This window comes from Oncorhynchus gorbuscha, linkage group LG04 (genome assembly GCF_021184085.1).
Source record: "Oncorhynchus gorbuscha isolate QuinsamMale2020 ecotype Even-year linkage group LG04, OgorEven_v1.0, whole genome shotgun sequence".
In the NCBI taxonomy this organism is placed as follows: Eukaryota; Metazoa; Chordata; class Actinopteri; order Salmoniformes; family Salmonidae; genus Oncorhynchus; species Oncorhynchus gorbuscha.
Window position 1 is genome coordinate 21,080,198 of NC_060176.1, and position 16,984 is coordinate 21,097,181.

Sequence of the window (16,984 nt, forward strand, 5' to 3'; positions counted from 1 at the left end):
TTGCTAAAAATTAAGATTCTAAACATTTCTTTAGTTAAGTAGTTTTAGGTGGTATACGGTAGAGATCAGGAACAACAATGCCAATCTGATGTGGGCTGAAAAACGGTTAACCTGTAAATGATGCCTATGACCGTGACATTCAAAAAGGGAAGTTAAGGATTTCAAATATTGAGTTGGCTGTCAGATCCCAAGTCTTGTGGCCTGAAAGTTCTCCAACGTCATGATGAATATTATTCCTAAAGACCCAAACATACAATTAAAGTCCAATTAAATGGGTAGATTACATTTTTAAAAATAAAGACAAAAAGAAAATCCCATCCAGAATGAGAAAATAATATGATGGTTTTGCTTGTTAGTGGCATTTCTTTCTTGACCAATCCAGATGTACCCTTGTTTGACTTGCCCAACACTGAGTAAATAAAAATATTCACTGTAAAAAGGCATTTTCTTGGTTTAGATTTTTTTCAGATATAATTGTGTAATAAAGCAATGACTAATATAACTATGCTATTCTTTAAATAATTTTATAACCATTTTGCTACATCTGAGGACTATAGTTGTGGCCCTTAGTTTGGGCATTGTTCAATATGGTGGGGTTTTGTACTACCTATGTACGTTCTGGTGATTCCAACCCAGGTAACTTATTTTGACCAGCCCTGGACAAAACCTATAGATGGGAACGTTACAACTGTGCACTGGAGTCTTTAAAATATTGACAACGTGTGCACATTTTGGCCCATGGGTATTAGGGGGAAAGTGCTGCCCGAAAGTGAACTGTACATACAAAGATCATTTTTATTCATTTATTTTTTTACACTTAACTGAGTGATGTTACAGTACATACGTTATTTACAACTGTGCAGTAATGTGTGGCAAAATAAATTATCTAGAAGGCAGCAAGAATACATTGGTTAACGAATATAAAAACTGTACATAATTTACGGAATACAATTTTTTTTCAGTTTTCTTTTTTCCCATTAAACTAATATTGGCTCTGTAGTGTTTCAAGTCACTTCCTCAGAAACAATTAAATGCCCAAGTAAAGAAAGACAAAAAGAATATTCTCCTCTAAACCACCATCTGTTTAGTCTTGAATTGCAACATTCTTGAATTATTCTTTTATCCTGTTTTTCCATTTGCAGTCATAGTTGCAGGTGAACAGGTGTGTGTGTGTTCTACCTATCTTGGCAGAGTGTCAGAGGCTGGTTCTTCCTGCATGCAGAACCAGATGACCAGACTCTAGTGGGGATGCTCCGGTTCATCCCCATTCTCTGCCTCACTCCTCTGCCCATGAGGCGGAAGATGCCGCCTCTTCCCCTCCGACATTAACCCCCGACACACTATGGACCCTTGGCTGTACTCTGCTCCGGGGCAGGATGCTGGTTCTACCGGGTGTGGTGGTGGGCTGTGGACAGAGGGGACTGAAGCTCTCTGACTGAGTGTGGCCTTATGGTCCCGACCAGAGACATCGTCCACACAGACCCTCCTGTCCTTTCAACAGGAAGAGGCTGGAGGTCCCGCAGATATTACTTGTTGCACCACCATATCGCGCATGCATGCCCTTCTGGCCATGTGCTGCGTTCTCCTCCTCAAGGCTCACCTGGAGCTCTGTGTCCACTGTGGTGCCTCATTCTCATCCACCAGGAGATGATCCAGAATAATGGGAGGGCTCCTCTCCAGCGTTCCTTTGTTGTTTGATTTTACGGGGACCCAAAAAATTCAGAAAAATATTTCTATATCTTATCCCCTATTCTCTGTCCAAACATCACCTAAAAGGGAGGTGGTGTTTGGCGCTTCAAAGCAAAGCCGTTTTGCTTTTTATATTCTGAACAAAAGCATAAAAACTTGAGGGATGAAAGTGCAAGTTGTGTTTTTCCCCAGTAAAAAGATGCTTCCTCCTCTCATGGAAGAGAATCATTAGCAAGTTTTTTTTTCTTTGAATTTTTTCTATATAATATATAGGTTTTATTCCTCTTCAAACCGGCTAGCCCTTACCATACGTTCTGTTTGATGTCTCTTTGATAAGTGATGATATTTGACCTCTAACTCTGTGAACGAGTGCATGTTTCTGTCACGCGGGCAACAGCACAAAGTCATCGTTGACGTCAACCATTGGCACGTAGAAGGAGGGGACCTCGTTGACGCACAGAGACTTGTGTACAGCAGGGTCCAGCTCCTGCACCTTCAGTTGCCACTCCATCCTCTGCACTGCGTTCAGGGCAGCTGCCTCATGCTGCTGCCGCATTAACAGACATGTCTGAGAAGAGAGAGAGGCCATTATGAACCAGCAGAAATACAACTGTCATACACAGATAGCCCGCATTTCAACCATATAGCAAATGTGCCGTAACAGATGAAGTACAGTCATATCGTTACCTTCATGCGGTCATATTTGTCATCCACGTCTTGGATCCAGGAAATGAACTGGCGAGCGTTGAAGCGATCTCTCACTGACTTGTTCTCATCACCCTGAGTTAAAGATGACAAGAATGTCAGATTTGATTTTTTATATGTACACTACCTTTCAAAAGTTCGGGGTCACTTAGAAATGTCTTTGTTTTTGAAAGAAAAGCACATTTGTTGTCCATTAAAATAGCATCAAATTGATCAGAAATATAGTGTAGACATTGTTAAATGACCAAACAGGATAAAAGAATAATTCAAGAATGTTGCGATTCAATATTCTTGTCATTGCTTCTTTAATCAGAACAACAGTTTCAGCTGTGCTAATATAATTGCAAAAGGGTTTGCTAATGATTAATTAACCTTTTAAATTTATAAACATGGATTAGCTAACACAACGTGCCATTGGAACACAGGAGTGATGGTTGCTGACAATGAGCCTCTGTACGCCTAAGTAGATATTCCATTAAAAATCAGCCATTTCCAGCTACAAGTCATTTACAACATTAACAATGTCTACACTGTATTTCTGATCAATTTGATGTTATTTCAGACAAAAAAAATGCTTTTCTTTCAAAAACAAGGACATTTCTAAGTGACCCCGAACTTTTGAGTGGTAGTGTATATAAAATATTAAGAGTAATTGGAAGAGCTGACGAAACAAATTCCGTGTGAATGGCCCTGTCTGTCAACTTTTTGCCCACCTTTTTAACCACCCACAGACGCACCTGACTCTCTGTTGGCATGTTGTACACCTCAGAGTCCAGTAACATTGTGCAGGCACTGAATGGGACGGCCTGATTGGCTATCGTCCTTGCCGCTCTGCAATGGACCCGCAGTACTTCTTGCTCACATGAGACAATAAGCTTTTCCTGGAAGGAGAGATATAGAAAGTCAATACAATAAGACTGGAGAGAGGGGAGACAAACTGGACTTTTAACTTTACTTCAAAATCCTTTTGCGCAAAGTGATAAGGTTCATGTGAAATGTCACAATTTTTTTACGATTGCTTGGTTGGAGAAATGCCTATTGCAGTTTTCTATTACATAGCAGCTTTGAACATTCATCAAAGGATTGTTCAAAGCACTCCTTCTCAGTGCGACTTCAGAAGTGAGATGGATAGATATTAGGGAGGGTACAGTGAGCCCGTGTTCTTACCCTCTCTATGCTGTGCTGCAGTCTCAGCTTCCCCCTCACTGTCTCCTGCTGTCTAAAGAGCTCCTTCAGGGGCTCCGATAACGATGGAGGTGGAGCAATCTGAGAAACCAGAGCAATGATTTGAGATTATGATGTAACCAATCTTTCCATTGCAACAAAGTTCAAACTTTTGTTGTAAATGTGCTGTGCGGTTATTATAGGTTACAGAACGCAGTTACTTGACGTGTGTTATTGTAATGAAATCAAATCTATGAATCAACAGAAGTGTGAACATTTGTAGGGGAAGGGAGGTACTCACCACTGGGATGTGCAGCTTGCTGAGAGGCTTGCCATCCAGCAGGTAGGAGCCTGTGTAGGTCACATACTCAGCGTAGCACTGAGGGGCCTGTGGTGTGATGTAGCACAAGATCTTCCTCTTCTCCTCAATTTTTTTCCTTATCTGCAGGTATTCGAAGTAAGGGTTAGAGCGGTCACTGTGGTAGGGTTCTATGTCATCCAGTTTGATGGCATTGACAATGACAGCCAGCGTCTGTTGAATCATCTCCCTGGTCTGCTGCATGGCTGTGTTGACCAGCTGAACCTGCGGTTTGGGGAACTTCCTCTTGCGTGGATGCTGCGTCTGGGATTCCTCTTCCTCCACAGGCCGCCCTTTAGTTTTGCTGACCACTACAGGAAGCGGCGGAGGGAGAGCCGGGGTAATGATTGGTGTGGTGGAGATGGTGGTGACAAGTTCCTTTTCTTTCTCCAGAACAACAAAGGGGACAAAGGTAGGGGTGTGGATAGGGGTGGTTGTGGTTACAGCCATGCTCATGGTGACAGGGGTAGGGACAGATGGAGGTATCACGCTGGAAGGTATAATGCTGGTGGTTGTACTCTCTGCTACTACTCTACTACTCGGCTTTTTTGTGGTAGTGGTATTCTCCTGTTTTGCCAGCATCTGGGCCCTGTTTCTGGTCATCCTCTGTGGGATCTCCTCCACCTTCTTGGGAAGGTCAGTTGACAACGTTGTCAGAGTGACCGTGAGCTTAGACGTGGTCTCAAGAGCCTCCGAAACATGGACTGTTCCAGAAATCGTGACAGCAACTGGCAGAGGAACTGAGGGGACAGGACTGCAAGTTGGCCCAACAAAGGGATCTGATACCTGCCCACTTTGTTCTGGTTTAACAGTTGTCATGGAGTCCATACATGGAGTAATTACAACTGACAAAGACTCGGTCAGTGACATCTGCTTGTGATGCTGGGTATTGTTTGTATCAAGAGCTGAGAACATGTTTCCATTGCTCTCATCAATCTCTTCATATGTGGCTCTGTTTTCGAAGACCTGTGTTTTCACCAAGTTAATTTCAGGGACATTCTGAGGCTCAGACTCAAATTCTGGTTGGAAATTGTGTTTTGGTGAGGGCACAACCAAATCATGCAAAGAATCATTGAGTGTTAGGACCTCGGGAGGGCACAGGGGTTTGGCCAGGATAGGCAGGTCAACCTCCATAAGCTCTTCGCCCTCTATTGTTTCAATAGCAGGAGGCCTTATATGAGCAGGTGGAGGCTTGTAGTCGGCTGGCTCTGCATCTCTGATGTCAAGCTCTGGCATCTCCTTGTCTGGCAGGGAGGTCGGGAGGGAGAGAGAAGGGAGGTCAGGTAGAGAGAAAGGGCCAAGATCATCCAGCTCATCCACTGTAGCTGAGAACGGGTCTGTCCAGGGCACCACTGGCTCGTCGCTTACTGCTAGAGGCATATGGCTCTCAGAAGTAAAGCCATGGGAGTTTTCTCTGCCAACTTGTACTGCACAAGAAAGCTCTGAGTCCATCTGGTGATTATCCTCCAAGTTTGGCTTACAGTCTGTGAAGAAAGACTCTAACCTTGTGGAGGATGAGGTGGTTGTCAAGTAGTTTGGTTCCAATTCCATGGGTGTCATTTCAGGTCTTGCTGGAGAAATTGGAATGTCCTCCACAGCCTCTTTTTGCTCGTCAAAGTCAGGGTCAGGCACATAAGACCTGTAAGCAGCATATGGAGGGGTCACTGATGGATGGCCAGGTATGGCAGTAATGTGCTGCAAATCACTGTCTGAATGCGAGAAGGGGCTGGTTATCTTGGAGACAGCTGCCTCTATTTCCCCATAAGTCCTTTGAGGAGATTTCAAAATCATCTCAGAGTTCCAGCTGATGGTATGATCACTGGAGTTCTCCACCTGGTTGGGTGGTGGATGTGGGGGAGTCAACTGATGCACCTCTGTAACTCTTCTGTCTGGAGATTCAGCCCAGCTCTTCCGCAAAGGCTCTTCAACTCTTGGAGGAGAGAATGAGCAGACGTCCCTCGTCTCCTCAGCAGCATGATGATCAAAATCTGTTGGTTCTTCAAGATCCCCTTCCTCCTCCTCCTCTTCTTCTTCTTCTTCTTCCCCCTCTTCATAGTCCTCCTCTTCCTCATCCTCCACAACAGGGGGCAGATACTCACTGCCACTGACTGGGTCAGAGGGAACAAGACTGTGCTCACTTTGATGAGGCTCAGAAAGGTCATCAATATCCAGGGGAGGAAGAGCAGCAGGTGCAGGGGTGGGTGGAGCAGCAATGTCCAGACACGGCTCCTGGGGGTCAGGTCTGTGGACTGGCGTTGAGGGCTTCATCAGGAAGTTGTTGTAGACAATCTCAGGTAGGTGTTCACAGGTCTCTGTGCCAGCCATTGCTGTGGTGGCCCCATCTAGTGCAGGTTCGCCAAGTTCCAGCCCAGGAGACAGCATTCTAATAGGTGAGAAGTAAGGAGGAGACAGGCATTCAAGTCTCTCCACTGATGCTGCCTTGTCTTCTGGAGGCTGGGAGGCTGCCAAGTCAAACTCAGAGGCGTCTGGCAAAATGTGTTGTAGAAACTTGCCAGCTTCAGCTTTGAACTCCTCTTCCAGGGGTCTTCTAATATCTGATGAAGCCGATCGACTGACAAGGGGCAACTGGAGATTCTTAGCCGGCGTTATACAAGTCCCTTCTTGGAAGGTGTGCGATGAGTTGGAGTACCTGTCAAAGAAGGATGGTGAGCAGGCATTCATAGACATGGCCATGGCTGATGAGTTCTGACAATCTAACCCATCAAACATTATATCAGGGTAGTCCTCTGCACTGCAGGATGGAGTCCGTGGCGTCTGCATGATTTCCTCATAGCTGGGACAAGAGATTACAGGTGTGGGGGTGGGAACACCCGTTGGTCTATTCTGATCTTGCCTAGGTGAGGCAGGGAGATTTTCTTTCATCTGATGGCCTGCAAGCCAGTCCTTTGAATTTTGAGTGTCAATGGGTTGTGGCTTTCTTTCCGGAGACATAATTTGGGCTGGGAGACCAATATCTTTGAGCTTCTTCTCTTTCAATGCAGATTCTAAACTATTAGATTTTTTGGATGATAGTTCATTGCGATTTTTCTTTATTTCCTCAGTGGACTTTGTTTTATCCCTAAGTTTGGGATCCCCTGATCTGTGTCTTAGTTTCTCCATCTGCTTCATCCTCTCCTTATGCTTCTTATGGCGTTCTTCAATCTCCTGGTCTTTTAAACCTAACATTTGCCCAAAGCTGGTTAGTCTGAGATCCCCATCAACCAGAAGCTTTGAACGTGGACGGTTGTCTTTTCGAGCTGTGTCTTTAGATTGAATTACTTTTTCATTTTCTTCTTTAACCTTGGACTTAACATGGTCCACCCTACTGTCTTTGTCCAAAGAGTCTCGATTTCTTTCTTTTTTCACATCAAATTTGGGACTGTCTTCCTTTGATCTTTCCTTCAAATTGGTAATTTGAGGACTCTCTTTCATTCCACATTTAATCTCCTCCTTTGAGTGTTTAAGGGATCCAAAGCCATCCGTGTACTTGTGCTTCTCCTCTTTGACTTTCTCCTTATGTTTCTCTTTTTTCTTTTTGTCCTTGATCTTATCACTGATGACAGTACTCAGTTTGTCTTTGTCAGCTTTTTTAGACATCTCCTTTTCAAACTCCAATGTCTTCTCAAATTCATCTTTATCACCCTTAGACCCAAATGGAAATGTGTAAGGGTCCGCTTCTAATGGCATAGGCTCTTTCTCAAAGGGCAGACTTTCTCTGCGTCCATAGGATTCTCTTATTTCCTCGATCTTGTCTTGTTTATCCCCCTTTTCCTTCTTGACTTTGTCCTTCTCCTTGTCATGACTCTTTTTGGACGACGATGAAGATGAATGCCGGTGCCTCTCTTTCTCTCTGAACTTGTCTTGAGGATTAGATATGGAGAGTGAGTCTCGTCTCTCATCAGTAATGTCTGGAAGGCTGATGTTGGAGGAATCATAGTAGCTGCTGAGCACTGGCTCATGACCCTGATCAGTGAAGCTGTCTGAGGATAACTCACTGTTCTTGTCATTGGAGTCATCCTTGTAGTCATTCATGGCCTCTTCCTCTAGCTTCTCCAAGAGCGACTTTTCATTTTCCCCACTCCCCTTTGAGGGCTTTCTGTCGTTAACATGATCTTGCTTGTCTTTATATTTACTCTTGGTCTTTTCCTCATTGGCGTCCCTCTTGTCCAGAAGCTTCTGCTTGTTTTTCTTCTCTTGGTTTGAGTCCACAGACATTCTGTCTTTGCGTTCCTTGTGTTTTGCATCAACAGAATCTTTATCTTTCTTGTGTTTCTCCAAGGAACCCTTCCTCTCTTTCCCCATATCAAATGTGGTCTTGTCTTTTTTCTTGTGGTCTTTTTCTTTCTGTTTTTCTGTTGTGTGTTTGGCCTCAGCAGAATATTTTCTGGGTTTTTCCATTTGGAAGTGATCAAGCTCATCCCTGTCAGATGTGGAGTCTTTCCTGTGAGAATCGGACAACCCAAGGGAATCACTTAACTTGGCCACACCCCCATTGTAATTGTCTTCTTCATCCTCACTTTCATCTGTGAAAATGTCTGCTATCTTGTACCATGTTTTCTCAGGTTTAACTTTCTCAGGTTTCCTTTCCTCCTTCTTCACCTCAAGGACATCTTTATCCCGGTCAGCATGCTTGTCCTGTGAAGCTTTTTCTTTCTTGTCCTTAGTTTGTTCTGAAGACACCTTCCTGTCCTTGTCTTTGTGTTTGTCTTTAGCTCCCTCCTTTTTGTCTTTAGAGCCTCTGTCTGTGTCCTTTTCTTTCAAAAGCTTCTCAGTTGAGGTCTTCTCAGGCTTCTCCTTGTCCTGTTCTATGGATCGGTCTTTAGGCTTTTCCTTGTGTTTGTCAGCTTTTGTCTTTTCTCTCTTTTCCACCCCCTCTCCCTTTCTCTCCTTCTCTTTTCCAGAGTGGTTCCTTTCTCTAATTTCACATGGTTTGCTGACAGTTTCAATTTCTTTGACGGAGGCATCGTTCCCATAATCGTCTCTTATGGACTCCTGTTTGATTTTCAAGTCCTTTCTTTCTTTAGTGAACTCATAGGAATCTTTTCGGTCTCTACTGCTGTCCGTGGAGTCCTTCTCTTTCTTCTCTTTGACAGTATCGGCAGATTCCTTTCGCTTCTTCTCCTTTTCCACAGAGTGGCTGGAGTTGAGTTTCTGTTTTTCGGTCAAATCCTTTTTCTTGTCACAGATTTTTTCTGAAGAGTCTTTCTCTTTCTTCTTGGAGGTCGGCTCTTTCTCTGACCGTTTGTCATTATGATCTAATTTCTTGTCTTTGATTTTGTTCTCCTTCCTCCGGTCTCTGCTCTCTATTTTTTCAGTCTCAACGATCAGCTTTACAGTGTTGCTTGCTTTATAGTCTTTGTAGTCCTTCACAGGAGGAGCATCCCAGCTGTCATCTCCATATAGGTCGCAGTCAGAGGAAAGGTCTGACGCCCATCGGTCGTGGTGGTCGTCTGAGGCACTGAGCTTGGTGTCTTCTAGGTTTAAGAAACGGTTACTGACATCATAGACTTCATAATCAGGCTCTTCCTTCAGAACCTTTTCTTTCTTAGATTTTTCCTTCTCCTCCCTGGCATTTTTCTCCTTATCCACCTTAATATGTTTTTCTTCTTTTTGCTCACTGCTCTTCCTGTCTGGTTTAGATGACTTGTCCTTTGACTTTTTCTTCTTCTCCTCCTTTTGAGTCTTTTGTTGTTTCTCCTCCTTGGGCTTCTCTTTTTCCTTGAGGCTCCTTTCTTTTTCAGTTTTCAAGGGCTTTTCCCTCTCCTCCTTGCTAGGTTTCTCCTTGGTGGACTCTTTTGTTTTCTTGGATTTCTCCTCCTTAGCAGTTCTTTGCACCTCTTTTCCAGAAGACCAGTCTCTGTCCTCAGATTTGCCCTTCGACAACCTGTCCTCCTTTTTCAAATGCTCTTTTTCATGTTTAGAGAGCTTGACCTTGCTTTCAGCTGGAGACTCAGTCTCAACAAGGAGTGACTTCTGCCTTGAATCATCAAAATCAAAGGAGAAGCTCTTAACAAATTTCTCGTTCATGTCTTGATTGAGCACTAAACTGGGAGCCTTTTCTTTCGCTTTGTTTTTGTGCTTGTGTTTGACTTTATGCTTTTTCAACACTTTGCCATCTTTATCCGTTTTGGAGACAGTACTGTCTGTGTTGGAGTTCTTGTGAAAGTCACAGTTCTTTTTGTCTAGTGCATTGGTGTGCACATTGTTTTTCTTTCTGTTTTCCTGTGCTTTCTTTCTCACCTGTTTCACTGACTCGACACTCGAGTCGGCAGAGGAGTAGTCCGACTCACTGGAAAGCCTTGTTCTAACCGAGTCAGAGAGGGAGCTTACATCTGACCATACAGGAGATGACACAGTCTTCCAGCCGTCTGTCCTCCACTGCTTTGGGTTATGCTCTGTCAGCGAGGGAGTCAGTTTCTGAGAGCTCATGCTTCCATGAGAAGAGGAGGAAGAGGATGCAGAGTGAGTACTGAACTCAGAGGATTCTTTTAGGCTCATTGTGGAGTCCTTTATACAGTTCGAGTTCTTCATAGAGCCTTCATCATCCTCACTCCCTATGTCCCCACAATCAGAGTCAGAAGTGCAGAATTTGTCATTGACTTTACCAAATCTGACCTCCTTACTGACATTTTTTGTCTCCTTCTTCCTCTTCTTCTTAACTTTAGTCTTCTCTTTCTGCTGTTTAGAGCTCAGTGTAGCAGAGTCCCGGGCCTTGGTATTAGTAGGTGGCGCTGGTTGCCGTGGTGTGGGCATAGGTGTGAAACACAACGTTCCATCATCCTCGTCTGAGCTGTCAGAGAGAATCCGTCGAACAGCCTTCTTTGGTGTGAGCGAGTTGCTTTTGGAATAGGTTTTGACCACCTCCCCCTTCGGTACTGAAATTAAGCCGCCAGCCTTGGTGACACTGGGAGACTCCTTGCGGAACTCTTTCTTGAGCAAGTGCTTGTCGTCCACCGGAGGGACGCGCTCTTCCTCATCATCCTCGTCAAACTCATACTCGTCCTTGACGGGGGTGGTTGTTGTGGATAGGGGCTGATCCAGCCCTTTCTTCCCTTTCAGCTTCAGGCCCTTCTCAAACTCTGAGTCTGTGTTATTTCCATCCACCGAACTGGATGGGGCAAACGATGGGGCATCTTCTTCCTCTGAAGATTCTGGGAAAAAAAAAAAAAAACAGTTAAATAACAGCAAAAATCTGTTGCACCCAGTGGTTAAAGGAAAAGCAAGGAAGTTAAAATACAAGTAAATGGCAGAGTGAAGGTGTTCAGAACTACTCATGGTATAAAATGTCACACACCTGACGAGCTCTCCTCACTGGAGGTATACGTGCCTTTTCCAAGCAACAGATTGAGCATCGTTGGGGAGTTAGCAACCTTCAACGCGGTTTCACCCCTTCTGTTGCTTTGTCGAGGGTCCCCTCCATACCTTAAAAGCAACTTTACCACCTACAAAGAAACATTGAAATATTTGTCTCAGTCCTAAACACGGCCGTTGGCTTTCTACATGAGCAATCGCAAGCGTTACACTGAAGTTACCTTGAAGTGCCCGTTGTTTGACGCGTCATGCAGAGGGGTGTCGTCGTCCAGGCCCTTGGTGTTGACCTCTGCACCGGCTGCCAGCAGCTGCTTGGCCACGTCGTAGTAGCCTCGGTTGCACGCTTCATGCAGTGCAGTCCAGCCTGTGAATCCCAAACACAGTTAAATAACGGCTCTAATGTTTCTCAAACGTAGGATTCAAAATGATTACAGCACTCAATTCTGAACATTTTAGATTGCTAGAGAAGCTAGAAATGTGCCACTATTTTCATGAATATAAAATGTAATACAGAAGTATGGAGATATGAGGTGAAAGGCAAGAGGATGGAGGAAGAGCAGCAGAGAGAGCGAGATGATTGTGGCAGGGGCAGCAGAGAACAGTAGTGGCGAGGTAGCTAGTTTTAAGGCATACACATCACAGACAAAGAGACTGACAGCGAGGAGCAGGAGCAGCAGAGGCTGAAGAAAGCGAGGAGCAGCAGAGAGCAGCTGGAGGGGCAGGAGCAGCAGAGAGAGCGAGGAGCAGGAGCAGCAGAGAGAGCAGGAGGAGGAGGAGCTGGAGCAGCAGAGAGAGCGAGGAGCCATCAGACTGTTAAATAGCCACCACTAACATTGAGGAGGAGTAAATATATCACTAGCGCACTAGCAGCAGAGAGAGCGAGGAGGAGGAGCAGGAGCATTTTAATAATGGGCAGAGAAATGAGCGCCACTTTAAACAATGGTTACTTACCCTACATTATTCAGCAGCAGACTGTACTCTACATCATCGACTGCATCCTTACATTTACATTTACATTTAAGTCATTTAGGAGGAGGAGGAGCAGCAGTGGAGTCACTTTACAATAGTGCATCTAAATCTTAAAGGGAGGAGGAGCTAGCCACTTTAGCAGCAGTTTACTTTGTCTACACACTCATCTCATATGTATATAGCGATACCATCTACTGGATGGCTCTGTACCATCACTCATTCATATATCCTTATGGAGGAGACAGGAGCAGCAGAGTTATCACTGCATTGCGAGGAGCAGCAGCATTAACAGCTAACCAGTATGTGACAAATAAAATTTGATTTGATTTGATTTTGGAGGAGGAGCAGCAGAGAGAGCGAGGAGGAGGAGCAGCAGAGCGAGAGCAGGAGCAGGAGGAGGAGCAGCGAGAGAGAGCAGCGAGCGAGGGAGGAGGAGAGGAGCAGCAGCAGAGAGCGAGGAGGAGGAGGAGCAGCAGAGAGAGCGAGGAGGAGGAGGAGCAGCAGAGAGAGCGAGGAGGAGGAGGAGCAGCAGCAGCAGAGAGCGAGGAGGAGGAGGAGCAGCAGAGAGAGCGAGGAGGAGGAGGAGCAGCAGAGAGAGCGAGGAGGAGGAGGAGCAGCAGAGAGAGCGAGGAGGAGCAGCAGCAGAGAGAGCGAGGAGGAGGAGCAGCAGCAGAGAGAGCGAGGAGGAGGAGCAGCAGCAGAGAGAGCGAGGAGGAGGAGGAGCAGCAGCAGAGAGAGCGAGGTGGAGGAGGAGGAGCAGCAGAGAGAGCGAGGAGGAGCAGCAGCAGAGAGAGCGAGGAGGAGGAGGAGCAGCAGAGAGAGCGAGGAGGAGGAGGAGCAGCAGAGAGAGCGAGGAGGAGGAGCAGCAGAGAGAGCGAGGAGGAGCAGCAGAGAGAGCGAGGAGGAGCAGCAGAGAGAGCGAGGAGGAGGAGGAGCAGCAGAGAGAGCGAGGAGGAGGAGGAGCAGCAGAGAGAGCGAGGAGGAGGAGGAGCAGCAGAGAGAGAGCGAGGAGGAGGAGGAGGAGCAGCAGAGAGAGCGAGGAGGAGGAGGAGGAGCAGCAGAGAGAGCGAGGAGGAGGAGGAGCAGCAGAGAGAGCGAGGAGGAGGAGGAGGAGCAGCGAGAGCGAGGAGGAGGAGGAGCAGCAGAGAGAGAGAGCGAGGAGGAGGAGGAGCAGCAGAGAGAGAGAGCGAGGAGGAGGAGCAGCAGAGAGAGAGAGCGAGGAGGAGGAGGAGCAGCAGAGAGAGAGAGCGAGGAGGAGGAGCAGCAGAGAGAGCGAGGAGGAGGAGCAGCAGAGCGAGAGGAGGAGGAGGAGCAGCAGAGAGCGAGGAGGAGCAGCAGAGAGCGAGGAGGAGCAGCAGAGAGAGAGCGAGGAGGAGGAGGAGCAGCAGAGAGAGAGAGCGAGGAGGAGGAGCAGCAGAGAGAGCGAGGAGGAGGAGCAGCAGAGAGAGCGAGGAGGAGCAGCAGAGAGAGCGAGGAGGAGCAGCAGAGAGAGCGAGGAGGGAGCAGAGCAGCAGAGGAGCAGCGAGGAGGAGCAGCAGAGAGAGCGAGGAGGAGCAGCAGAGAGAGCGAGGAGGAGCAGCAGAGAGAGCGAGGAGGAGCAGCAGAGAGAGCGAGGAGGAGCAGCAGAGAGAGCGAGGAGGAGCAGCAGAGAGAGCGAGGAGGAGCAGCAGAGAGAGCGAGGAGGAGCAGCAGAGAGAGCGAGGAGGAGCAGCAGAGAGCGAGGAGGAGCAGCAGAGAGAGCGAGGAGGAGCAGCAGAGAGAGCGAGGAGGAGGAGGAGCGAGGAGGAGGAGGAGCGAGGAGGAGCGAGGAGGAGGAGGAGAGAGAGAGCGAGGAGGAGGAGCAGAGAGAGCGAGGAGGAGAGGAGCAGAGAGAGGAGGAGGAGCAGAGGAGGAGGAGCAGAGAGAGAGCGAGGAGGAGGAGGAGCAGAGAGAGAGCGAGGAGGAGCAGGAGGAGCAGCAGAGAGAGCGAGGAGGAGGAGGAGCAGAGAGAGAGCGAGGAGGAGGAGGAGCAGAGAGAGAGCGAGGAGGAGGAGGAGCAGAGAGAGAGCGAGGAGGAGGAGGAGGAGGAGAGAGAGCGAGGAGGAGGAGGAGCAGAGAGAGAGCGAGGAGGAGGAGGAGCAGAGAGAGAGCGAGGAGGAGGAGGAGCAGAGAGAGAGCGAGGAGGAGGAGGAGCAGAGAGAGAGCGAGGAGGAGGAGGAGCAGAGAGAGCGAGGAGGAGGGGCAGAGAGAGTAAGATTACCACCAGCCTGCTGCAGTGGCAGCGACTCACCTGCAAAGTCTTTTACATTCACGTCCGCTCCCTCACTGATGAGCTCCTTGATGCGGCGTGCCTCTCCACGGATGGCTGACCGGTGCAGCCTTGTCTCGCCCCTCTCATTTCTCTTATTTACTTTGTCTTTGGTTTTAGATGCAGAGTTTGGCGTTCCCTTCTGGCCCAGACTTGACTGCGACTGATGCTTTGGTGTTGTGTCTACAAGAACAGGACAAAAACAGTTTTAATAGAATTGGCATGATTCATTTCTATAGTAAAAGCATACGCCAAATGAGCATAGGGCTACATATTACAGTACCATTATGTAACAGTGCAGAATATTTAATTGAAAAACAATTGTTACAACTCCATCGCCTGTAGGTGGCACTCTTGCTCAAAACATCAGAAGGAGAACTCCAAGACTCCCAATAGCTCGAGTTCATTTCATCACATTTAGTGGATTAAACCAAAGCCTTAACCACATTTACATTATTGAGTTTGCAGAGCGTGGTCCTGAATGCCATTTGAAACTCACTTCGTCTGGGTTCTGTCTTTAGGGCACAAACTCAGGCACGGCTGTTTAACAGCAGCAACCCGCCAAATAATACAAACACCACGAAACATATGACCCAAATCAGAAACACAACATAATGACTAACCCATAGAGATCAGCTCTATTACTTAATAAGAGGAAATATAGCCTACTAAAGCCTATGTTTCCTCAACGTTTAAACCGCAATGTTTTAACGACAGAACCTAAGTACAGCACTTGAGGAGGAAATGCTAAATCCGACTAATCTAATAACAGATAGCAGATATGAAATGAACAAAAAGCCTTAGTCTGGATATTGTGTGGTTTGGCCCAGATCTGATAGGGCACTATTAGGTCCCCTCAGACCCAATCCCTGGGGTAAGCTACTTTCATTTCCCACATGGTTGAACGCTGCATCCTAAAACAAAGCAGCACAATTTACCATACAGGAACGGGATACCAACTTGTAGAGTCCAAAAATCTCCCACAAACAGCCAGTCCCAGAAAAGAACAGTGGATTAAGACAGTGGAGGTCCATTTCACGGTAGTAATGGAAATTGATGAGGGTTATCTTGTATAATTGAATTCTAATTAAGCAGTGTGGTCTGTTCTTTAATGAAGCATGGTGCAAAAGTGTGGCTGGGATGCTAAGCATCAAGGACACAGCAGCAGCACCCCCCCCCCTCCATCCCACCCCCCGCTGAACCCTCAGAGACGTGGCATCCATGACAAACACGCACCTGGACTGTTGACTGACTCTTCAGCCGTCATCTGCATGAGAAGAGCCACCTGCTGCCGCTCAGAGAGGGGGTACCCGGCCCGGATCCCTGGCATGCCCATCCCAAACGGCAGGCCTGACTTCCTGGTGTTGGTGGGCTCCTTTTTAATGCGTTTCCGTTCCGGACCTTGCTTTTCTGTGAGGAGAGGAGAACGGACAATGTGAGGCTTATGGGTAGCACAGACACACAAACAAACACAGGATTGCAAATTGCTCAGGTTATATCGGCTTTTACTTCAGCAGTCAAATTGAAGTGATTTCAATTCTGACCACAACAACAGTCATTGATAACAGTCATTCAACATCTCCATGGCAACAGGCAAGATAAGTGTCCTCGGTGATGTTCTAAGGAACCCCCTAGGTGAAACCCCTACCAACTTCTAGTCTAGTTTAGGCCACATCCATCTTCTGAGGCAACTGCCCCAGAGGCAGGGAGGGGTCAACTATTGACAGTCTGATGTTTATTTCTCTCTCAGGGGGTGTGTGACTTGGCAGAGTGACAGTGATTACAAGATGGCCGGTGTTCATTTCAATGTGGCCGAGCCAAGGTCATCACAATGGCCACTTGCCACTGGACAAAAATCAGCAGATCCTCAAAGACACGCCCATCAATTATTTTCAGTGTCATGAGGAATGATCAAATCTACACAGCAAATGTCAGTCTTACTTTACTATTGAGACACAAATACATAAACACTCTACATTTGCAACTGCTGGACGATTTGGAGGTACACTCCGTCAATGTTTGAACAAGCCCAAACTGCGCCAGCTTCAAGATCCTTCCGAAACATTCTGACATCAATAAAAACAAATGGCATGGCCTTCAACTGCATCCATGGAGACAACACACATTGTCTAATCAAAAGGGGAGATCTACAAGCCTGCTTGCTGTTGCTCTCAACACAGTGGATTGCTCAAGGCCACAAACAAGAATTAAGAGTAGGAAACATGGCAGCTCACACTTCCGGTCACAAAATCCTTTCCAGAGATTTTCCAGAGTCAGAGCTGATGAACTTTCAGTAACATCTGTGAATACTTACGCCTAATGTTCCCCCACCCCTGATACACACTCACATCCTGAAAGGAATTAGCCATTTAGACACATTCCTTTTATTCAGACTGAAACAGCATGAACCACAGGAGTGGATGTTTCAGGAGGTGGATGTCGAGGACAGAAACCTCTAGAGTTGCTGTTCCAAGCTTTGACAGTGGGCCCCAGTCAGTAAG

At 46.8% G+C, this 16,984-nt stretch overlaps 1 protein-coding gene across 3 annotated transcripts in view; it reads right to left on the reverse strand.

Annotated features, from left to right (window-relative positions):
* Nucleotides 1–789: 789 nt before the first annotated feature.
* LOC124033830 (ankyrin repeat domain-containing protein 11-like) overlaps nt 790–16,984 on the reverse strand; it is a 155,266-nt gene continuing 139,071 nt past the window's right edge. For 2 of the 3 annotated variants that reach the window (XM_046346190.1, XM_046346189.1), the window contains 9 exons: nt 15,720–15,893; nt 14,466–14,666; nt 11,449–11,591; nt 11,211–11,358; nt 3,860–11,067; nt 3,562–3,660; nt 3,108–3,275; nt 2,377–2,469; nt 790–2,257 (listed from right to left, as the gene is read on the reverse strand). In XM_046346190.1, the coding sequence (XP_046202146.1) occupies nt 2,072–2,257; nt 2,377–2,469; nt 3,108–3,275; nt 3,562–3,660; nt 3,860–11,067; nt 11,211–11,358; nt 11,449–11,591; nt 14,466–14,666; nt 15,720–15,893 (8,420 nt within the window). In that variant the 3' untranslated portion in view covers nt 790–2,071. The remainder of the gene's footprint in view (nt 2,258–2,376; nt 2,470–3,107; nt 3,276–3,561; nt 3,661–3,859; nt 11,068–11,210; nt 11,359–11,448; nt 11,592–14,465; nt 14,667–15,719; nt 15,894–16,984) is intronic. The other variant, XM_046346191.1, reaches the window with a different exon arrangement.